General features: G+C 36.0%; 2 protein-coding genes across 2 annotated transcripts in view; one reads left to right on the forward strand and one right to left on the reverse strand.

The window, feature by feature from the left end:
• ATSAC1 (Phosphoinositide phosphatase family protein) overlaps positions 1–8306 on the forward strand; it is a 28106-nt gene extending 19800 nt beyond the window's left edge. The window contains exons 8-16 of the mRNA XM_012211409.4: positions 2540–2673; positions 2763–2897; positions 4677–5061; positions 5152–5273; positions 5461–5571; positions 5726–5938; positions 6611–6802; positions 7250–7361; positions 7908–8306. Coding sequence (XP_012066799.2) covers positions 2540–2673; positions 2763–2897; positions 4677–5061; positions 5152–5273; positions 5461–5571; positions 5726–5938; positions 6611–6802; positions 7250–7361; positions 7908–8099 — 1596 coding nt within the window. The 3' untranslated portion in view covers positions 8100–8306. The remainder of the gene's footprint in view (positions 1–2539; positions 2674–2762; positions 2898–4676; positions 5062–5151; positions 5274–5460; positions 5572–5725; positions 5939–6610; positions 6803–7249; positions 7362–7907) is intronic.
• LOC149493815 (uncharacterized) lies at positions 171–1249 on the reverse strand. The gene has a single exon (XM_089725672.1). The coding sequence runs from the start codon at positions 1216–1218 to the stop codon at positions 538–540; it is 681 nt and encodes a 226-aa protein (XP_089581798.1). The 5' UTR covers positions 1219–1249; the 3' UTR covers positions 171–537.
• Positions 8307–10277: the final 1971 nt, after the last annotated feature.

The raw sequence follows: 10277 nt of genomic DNA on the forward strand, positions 1-10277 counted from the left end.
TTTGCTAACAGATAATAGATTAAATGAAAAATGAGGCAAACAAAAAACAGAAGACAATGGAAGAGATGGAATGGGATTGGCAGTGCCAATACACTTGACAGGAGATGTGGACCCATCAGCTAAAGTAACATGACAATTAAATTGTTTAGGTTCTTTTAATAAGGATAAGAGACTAGGGTTACCTGTCATGTGATCGGTGCAACCAGAATCAATGACCCACTCGGATGATGCAGACATAAGACAGGAAGAAGGGGTACCTGAGTTGGCAGCAGCAGCAATTGAGGAATCAGTAGACTTAGAGGAACGGTATCTAGAGAGCTCAACATACTTCGCAGCAGAAATTGTTACATTGTTGTCAGAAGAAGTAACTGCATAATCTTGATGTGCCATATTTACCCTTGGTGGCTTATTTATTAGTTTCTTGCAATACCGTTTAGTGTGACCAGGTTCATGACAATAATGGCAGATAAGAATGCTTGTCTCCCGAGTGATTGGTCCATTACTGCGGTTATTTCCTCCTCTTCTTCTGTTTCCTAGCTATCTAGCTACCTGATTACGACTCACAAGGGCACTATTATCAGAAGGGGAAGGTGTATGAGAACCTTCAGTACGTAGCAATCTAGCAAAAGTCTCCTGAAGAGAGGTAACATCACTGCCCGAAAGAACTTGTGATTTGGCAGTTTCAAACACTGGAGCAAGACCTACAAGAAAACTCATCACAGCCATTTGTTCTCGCTGCGTCTGTTGAACCTTAACATCAGGACTAAAAGGCATTAAAACATTAAGTTCCTCGTAAATCTTCTTAAACTCCATGAAATAAGTTGTAAGGGGCTTATCTTGCTGGTCAGCCCTATAAAATCCCTTGCAGACTTCATACATACGAGACAGATTACCTTTTCCCGAGTACAAAAATTCAAGATAATCCATTAATTCTTTAACAAACTCACAATGATTAATTAACCCAACCACTTCACTGTCAATAGAGTTGCGAATCAACAGAAACAACTTAGCATCTTCTCTTAGCCAACTTTGTCTATTGTCACCAATTGGTGGATCATCAATTAGATGATCATCTTTTTCAACACTCCTTAAATAGATTCTAATTGTCTTACTCCAATCTAAATAATTAGTTCCTTTCAATCTATGTTCTGTGATTTTATTCATTGCTGGGATCAATTCAGTAATAAGAGCTTTAGAATCTGTGGGTGTAGTTTCCATTAATAAAATACTCCAACAGCAACCAAATAATAGCACGAACTCAACAGAATAGTAGCAATACCAAAAGGAACCAAAAGCCGCAAACAGCAGTAGCAAAAAACAAAGAAAGCGCCTACCAGATGCTGCCGGAACCGAAAACTAACCACTGGAAAAGAGTCTGGACGTCGAGTCGATCCTGGGAGACCAAATCCGGTCACCGGAAACTGCCGGACGCGCCTCCACTCGCCGGCGCATGAGCTGACGCCCGATTCTTCTGACGGCGCATGAGACACACTCGCCGGTCTTCAGGTCACCGGATTTGGTGGAGACGCCGATCGGAGGTTACTCTTCCTCCCTTGGGTGGCGGTGAGAAAAAAACAAAGGTCTAGATGGGTGACCTAGACTGACAGGCGCGAAATAGAGGTGTCGCCGGTCCCTGGAAACGTTAACGCAGAAACGGAAGAAGAAAAAAAAGCTAACGAGCTAAAGGCTCTGATACCATGTAAATTTAATGGGGAAAAATATTTTTCTATATTTGATTCATCAATAGGGACACATATATATATACACATACAAGATACTATAAACCTAATAGGAATCTAACTCCTAATAGAGTTCTATTTACAACTAATCCTTAACAGATATAAACAAAATTAATATATCACAATAAAACTCTATTTAATCAAATGTTTGATTAATTTCAAGAACAATTTAATACTAGATCATTTAATTTTTATGGATACTAACATAAGGGTATATTAGGAAAAATGAAGCAAAAATTATAGTTTAACCATATTAACTAAATTTTCTTAATCCATGTGCAAGTTAAACCTGGATACAAATTATAGGATGGAAGAAGTAATAGATTAAGACAAAGTCTACTGACATAAATTCTTCATAGGTCCAAATTTTGCTCGTTGTTTTATTTATTAAAGGAAAGTTACTGTTTGCCAAATGGCACAAAAAGTTCCTTGTTGGTTTTCAATGTCTCAAGCGAATAGAAATAGTAAATAACTCATTTTCCCATTTTATTTTCTTACAAAAAGGTTTTCTGCTAGTTACTTTCTGTAAAAAGAAGGGAGACTAGTTCTCAAGCACCATATTTGTCACCATCTCTATATCTCAATAATATAATGATGATAATGAGCACCATTTCTTGGCTTCATTTTGGAAGGGTTCACTATATTTATATGTAAAATATAAAATGTTCTCAAATTTATATGTTCAGTTCATTACTTAGCAGATTTATTTCTCATTTTGGGTAACCACTTAGGTTTTAACTTTGTTCAAAATGTTTTATCTTACCTGGAAATAATCTAAAATTTTAAATGCTAACTTGCAGACTGTTGAAAAGAGGCCTAGAGAAATGATGCTAAGACGAGAGTTTGCACATGCAGTTGGGTATCTAAACACAGTTCTTTCAGAAGAAGACCATCTAAAATTTATCCACTGGGACTTTCACAAGTTTGCAAAGAGGTGTCTCTCTCACGTTTGTTTTCTTTTCTCTTCCAACTAATTATATTGTTGAGCTCACTTTTTTTTCGCCCTCCATGTTGTTCCCACAGCAAGTCTGCCAATGTTTTGGCTGTTTTGGGTGCTGTGGCGAGTGAAGCACTTGATTTGACGGGTTTTTACTATAGTGGTAAACCTAGCATTGTGAAGAGGAGAATCAACCAACTTACTCGAACAAGCACTGGAAGGTATTACATTCTTGTTTTGAAAATTTTCATGTATATCAATTGATATTTTTGCATTGATATTATGATCTCAAATATTTGTGGAACTTTTGATCTTGTGTTATGCTTCTTCCAATCATGTGTTTTTATGGTATGTCAAGGATGCTGGATTATCTGTTCATTCCTTCTTATTTTGGTCTTTGAGAAATTTATTAAACCTGGAATGGATTGTTGCAGAAAAGTATTTGGCTGTACCTTTTTCTTAATTCTTATGTTCTATGAATATTACCTGTTCTTGTGACTGATAATATTTCAAAATTTTCTATGTTCTAATTATGCTTTCCTTTATTTCAAGGTGTATTGATCCCACTCCATCAGTAATTAATAAAATTGATGTACTGTGAAACTTTTGGTTTCATGCTATGTTGACTTCATAGACTCATCAAATGAGACATATTATGCAATGATAAAGTTTTACGTTGAACACCGTTGAATAAACAGCTATGATGTTTACTAGCAAGAAAATGAAGTAGCTGTTGAATTCCTTGCTCATCGTGTAATGTTGATCTATGTTCCCATACTAGGTTACAGATTCGTTTGTGCTCTTTGCAGTGTCTTAATTTGAGATTATTGATAGTTTGTCAGTTTGCAAACCTCAAATACATTCAACCTTACCTCCAACCAAGCCTGAACCTTCAGCCGAACTGTAATGCAATCCTGTGCCAAGGAACATAACTATATGACTTTGCAATTTAAGAGTGTGGCTGGATCCTACAAATCCAAGTTAGAAGACAATCTTTGTATGGATTTGAATTTTGGACTACATATAAAGTACCATTTGTTAACCTCTTAAACTTACCATAAATTTGGATATACATGGATTATTATTAAGAAGTGGCTTTGCAGGAATGAAGTGGTGATAAAATAAGAAAATATGAGTATGTATTTGGATGACAGCCACTCAATATAGCTTATAGTGAAAGTTGCAACCTGAGCAATGGGTTACCACTTTTGTCATGAGATGTATAGTGCATTCCAGGCGTGAATGAGGGGGGATTTAGATTTCTGAATGGGTATCTAGACAGTTATCATAGGCATTGTGGACTCCCAATTTTTAACGTGCTTAAGTTTAATTGAAGACTGAAGCTCTTGTTTGTTTACTTTTTGTTGTTGAAGTTGTCTTCCTGATGGAGTTACGAACTGTACATCTAACTTAATGGTTGCGTAAATAATTCATTGTTATTTCTATCGGTCACTAATAGCATATATTTGGAGAAGCATAAGCGAAGCTTCTCAAATTCCATTAAGCATACTATATAAAGATTTTTGGGTAGTTTTATCATTTTGATGTATTTATCATGATGCTGTCATACACGTAGTGAACACGTGACTGGATTTATTGATTGTAAATAATGGCTGTTAAGCTTACAGTCGTGTTTGATGTACTTGTATCAGTTTCATTTTTTTATAGAAAGCTGCTATGCTTAGCATGTTAGCATTTTGACTGCTATTGAGATGTTTTTCTTTCCTCCCAATCTCATGAATCATTATATTTTGGAAAGTTTCGACTGCAATTCGTCTTTTTCTGCTTAGGTTGATTCAGTGTTTCTTTTGTTGAAGAATGAAGCTAGGTCACGCCTTTCAGAGAAGGCGTTCCATTTTATTTTCTTACCCTTAAACTTCAAAGTAAATGTTTGGGCAGTAAATTGAAGAGATCTTTTGGTAGAAAACTATATAGTGTTTTTCTTTTTTAAGGCTAATTCACTGGGTTTTATTTCCTGTCTTGTTTTGCATTCTTTACAGGGATGCTTCTCTCAGAGATTTGAGATCCGGCTCTGGGGAACTTGCAAGGATTGGAAGTGGTAGTGATAATCTTAGTTCTACAATGCATCGTGAGAGCGAGAAAGATTCTAGTCAACAGAATAAACAAGATAAGGTTGGTGGTGAAGCACCACGTTTCCAAAGTGGAGTGTTACGCACAAACTGCATTGACTGCCTGGATCGTACAAACGTTGCCCAGTATGCTTATGGCCTAGCAGCTTTAGGGCGCCAACTCCATGCAATGCGTCTTATAGATATTCCCAAAGTGGATCCTGACAGTAGCATTGCTGCAGCTCTTATGGATATGTATCAGGGTATGGGAGATGCTCTTGCCCAACAGTATGGTGGCTCTGCAGCTCATAACACTGTATGCTTTCTCATGTAAACTTTTGTTTTTAATCGGTGAGCTTGTTTATAGATTTGGTTTTAGCTTGGTCATGCCAATTCTTGGTTTCAGGTGTTCCCAGAGAGGCAGGGAAAGTGGAAAGCTACAACTCAATCTAGAGAATTTCTGAAGTCAATTAAGCGTTACTACAGCAATGCCTATACTGATGGTGAAAAGCAAGATGCAATAAATTTGTAACAGTTCTTCCCTTATCATTATTTCTACTAGATTTTGTGGCATTATTGCTTTGAGCAAAGCAAATAAGTTGAATTTCACACTGCAATCATAGATGTCAGTTGGAAGCTAGGACACTTGCAATTCCAAATGTTGGTGCTTGCAATTGTTTTTCCTCAATTATCACTTTTGTGCCGTTTTTTCTAGATTTCTGGGTTTCTTCCGACCGCAGGAAGGGAAACCTGCACTTTGGGAGTTGGATACGGACTATTATCTTCATGTTGCTGGAATTCAAGAAGACCCTGATCCTGAGACCTGGTAAAAATTTTAACTTCTGTGCTTTCTAGGCTTGCCTCAAGTTTTTAGAAAAGATGTTAGAAGTTAATAATTCATCTGCCTATAATTTTAATTTTGCTGGTAATTCTGTTTTTTTTTTTTTTTTTTTCTTCTCTCTCTCGCTTTTTTTTGTCAGTATTCCACAAAGCAGTCCTAAGGCTGAAGGAGTTGGAATGACTCTTGCTCCCGTTCCAGCTTGCAGGGAAGACTTTTCCCGCATGAAACTGACATCATTTGATAAATTGATTGAGAGGACCTGTGGTACGATCAAGAATGTAAGACTTTATTGTGAGCCTGATCAAAGACCAAGTGGTGGTGTGGGAAATTCGGGTGTGGCACCTGATGCAGCGTAATATTTCCCTTAACCTTAGCTTTTGTTTCCTTATCTTTTCAACTTTTCTCTCTTCAATGTTTGTGCACATGTATGTGCTTTCTTGCATGTGCATACACAGTTCTTTTACCCTGTTATCCTTGAATCTTATAACCTACCTTGTGGTTTGGTTGTTCAAGTATCTAGTCTTTCTGTTTGATTGTATGGAATCGCACAGTCGTTTGGGTTCTTTTCTTTTTTATTATTGACTTTGTACTCCAAAATGTAAAGATAATTGCATGTCCTTAAAGTTACGTTGTTTTGCTTTCTTTTCCATGTTACCTCTTTTTAGGTGCATAAGAAGGAAATCAACTGATATGAAATTGAAAAGGAAGAAGGCAATATTTAGATTCCTTCAATGCTAACGACAATTTCAAAATGTATATGAAATGAAGAGACCTGATAACGTCTCACTTTTGGATGTAGCGCCATCAGGTTTTCTTCCTTAAAGATGTTAGGCTTCTCTTGGATTCTACGTGGACCATGTCTTAGAATATGCTTTTCTTCTTTCAGTGCCATAATTTTTAATTCAAGCATTGGTCTTATTTGTGCAAAAAGATTTTCTGAATTTGATGTATTGTTTGAAAGAAATAATGCTTGGTAACTTGTCCAACTACCAAAAATAATAACTGACACATGCTTTTTGTGCAGCGAAATACAGCTCAAAAGCCCAAATTGGCTTTTTGGCCAGAGAAAGTATGAAGAAAGTGGTTCTATTCCGAAGGCTGCTCAACAAGAAACTGAAAATGGAGGATCTCATAAAGATATCAAAGTTGATGGTTATGGTGACATAGATTGGCTATCTTCTGTTGGTGATATGAATGAAGAGGATATCTTCCAAAGGTATTTTTTTGATAGTATTGACCCATCTCATACATATATTCCTTGCCAGTCAATGGGCTTGCCATGAGCTGGTGGGTTTGTTGGTTTTGATATGTTGATACCATTTACAAAGGTATCCCTGGCAACGCTTATGAGTAATTTCGGATCTGGACATATTTTGGAAATTATTTACCACTAATGTCATGCATGCAAGGATATTAGTGCCTATGCATGTATTAAAACACATGTTGCAATTTATTAAACATTTTGACCTTTATCCTTTAAAGGAGGATAAATTGATTCTGGGACGACCTTTATGCAACTGTTTTTTATCATCATATTCGTTGCTTTTTCTTCTTTTGTCCTCTTTGTTATATTTGTTTTCAATTTTGTCTGGATGACTGAATGAGTAGTTATCAATGTTGATTTTACTGTCTAAGTGGATCTTGATTGTGCTTGGATTTCAAGGTACCTTGCAATGACCTCAGTTGATGAAGCCAGTGGTTGGTATGGCGGTACATTGCTGGGCGATCAAGATGAAAACAGTGAGATTTACAAACATTATGCAGAATTATGTCAGGTAAACCGATTAGCTTTGAGGAAACAAACATTATGAAAAATGCTTCATTGCGTTGTAAAATGGTAAACTTGTACTAATTGTGGTTCCTTTCCCTAGTTTGTTTTGAACCAATTTTGACATCTGATCTTCCTGCATATTACGTATCCTTTTTTTCACTTTTTAATTTAATTATTTTTAGGGTTAAATGCAAAATATTCCCTGAGATTTTCTTTCATATACATATTATTCCCTATTATTTCTAATTTGAGCCCGTGAGATTGTTAATGACTTGGTCCTTTATTATAATATTATAAATTTCTTACCACATCTGTAGTTTCTTAAAATCACTCAAAATCTTTTATTTTTCTGCTGATGGTGGTATATGGACTTGCTAATCTTGAAATAGTGGGGATCAAATTACATGTTAAAACAAACCTCGAGGGTATTTTTTTTTTTTTTTCCTGCTAACCATTATTTTCTTAGCGAAGAAATGATTAAGCATAGGAATTATATGAACTAATGTGTTTTCACCTACTGTATTGAGAAAACTGAAACCAAAATCAACAGGGCCCGGCAATGGAACCCTTCCAGAATGATACAGAAAGGGAGGAGTATTACGCCAATGTCCTACGCATGAACACAATCGATGGAATAGATGATGCTACAATTGAAGCAGAGATGGAAGCTGCTCTGAAGGAGTATGATCAAATTGGCGCTGATCTTGGGATTAATGCCAATATCCTGCAAATCCTTTGCTGAAGATACAAGTTCATTGATTCAATATATGTGCTGTAGAGAAAAAGGTAAGGTACAAAGATCTTCAAAATGCCTCTTCTTTTGCATGCATTTTATAAATATCATAAAACTCCAGAATTCTATTCCTAATTCTACTAATTGTTTGTGCATTATGTAACTAAAAGGCAAATACCTTTCTGATAAAGTGAAAGTCACATCATTTACATGCAACTTCAAGATTGTGAATTCTCTTAGTTCTGTAAGAGCTGAAAAATAGTCCTCAATACCCTTTTCTTTCCCCCTGAAATCTTTTTCCAAGTCGTTATTTCGTGTATTGTGCCATTCCAAGGAAAAAAATGCTGATGCTTTTGTAATGAACTTATGCTTTGTCAATAATACAAATTTTCATGTTTCCTCTTTCCATTATTACTTTCATGAAGCATTTTAATTTGGGTAGAAAACTTGAACTATGGAGTTAGACTTTGAAGAATTAAAATTTTTTTGCTTTTGTTCTTGTTTTCTTTTTATAATTTTTAACTTCTTATTCCATGAAATGGCTTAGATTGTTAGATGAATAATATGCAAAAAAAAAAAAAAAAAAAAAAAAAATATTTGATATGATTAATAAAGAGTCTTGTTCATCTTGACTCTAATTGTATCACCATATCAAATCAATCCTACACAACATGGTTCAACAATCTCGGTGACTGTTTTAGATTATAAGCCCATGTTTGGTATGGTGTAATTAACCATGTAATGGAATGAGAATTATATTATATAACTGATTACATTATTTGGTTAGACTTTTATTTAACACTATAATGTAATTGAAATTAAATATGTAATCTTCATACTTAAATTGATGTAATATTCATAAAAAAACATATGTATTGGCCATTACATCAAGCATATATAATACCAATTACATCCGGTCACTCCAATCCAAACTCCAACACTATTACCATGCTTGACCATCGTCCACCATCCCAACCACCTCAACCACCACCACCACTAGCACCACCATAAGTGCTCTACCATTGCCACTTCCTCCACATCTACTAGCACCGCCTCAACCACTCGACCAGCTCCACCACCCCCATCGCACCACCACCACAACCGCCACTGCATCATTGCCACTGCATCACATTGCACCGCCACCATCACTTCACCATTGCTCTGTAACAACCACAACAACCACCACAAGTACTCTACCATCGCTATCATTCCTCAACCTCTACCACCACCACCATCACCGCTCTACTATTGCCATCATTCCTCCACCTCTACCACCATCACCATTACTACCTCAAGCACTCCACCAGCAACACCACCACAACCACCACCTCAGCCGCTCTCCCACCACCACCACCACCTTAACCACTCTCCCACCACCACCACCACCATCACCGCACCATCACCACCACCACCACCATCGCACCATCGCCACCACCACCACAATCATCGCACCATAACCACTACCGCACTACCACAATCACTCCACCATTGCTCTATCACCACCACCACAACCGCTCTATCACCACCACTACAACCACTCTACTATCACCATCATTACCGCCACTGCTTTATCATCATCACTTCAATCACTCTACCACCACCATTATCACATTTACCTAATAAAAATTATATTTTAGAGTTTAATATGCAAAATGGAATAAAAATTATATTTTATTATAGGAAAGAGAAGAATAGAATGAAAAAAATACTAAAAATATCAAAATGCCCATAATTTTATATTGTAACTTAATTTATTCAATGAAAATATATGAAAAACTCAATTTCTAATGACTTCAACTTTTATTTTGTTATATTACATTTTTCGGGTTACCTGTTCATTTTTCAGTTCAAATAAATTTATAAATCTAAAAATGGTCTTTAATAATATAAATAGTGAATAGCTTTTAGTTCAAATATTTCTTTTGTATTAATAATGATGTCGTGGTGGTGTAGTGTTTGAGGTGGTGGTAGTAGAGTGGCGGTTGTGGTGGTAGAGTGATGGTGGTGGTGGTGGTGATATACTAATTACATTATATATTTATAAACAAATATAAAAAAGAATAACAATTACATTTATCAATTACATTACCAAACATAGTAATAGAATCTTGATTACATTCTATTACATTACATATAGCAATAGAATCTTGATTACATTACATTTGTGATTACATTATATTGCATTAC

Source organism: Jatropha curcas, chromosome 9, assembly GCF_041381405.1.
Source record: "Jatropha curcas cultivar XTBG-Jc1 chromosome 9, XTBG_Jcur_1.0, whole genome shotgun sequence".
Taxonomy (NCBI): domain Eukaryota; kingdom Viridiplantae; phylum Streptophyta; class Magnoliopsida; order Malpighiales; family Euphorbiaceae; genus Jatropha; species Jatropha curcas.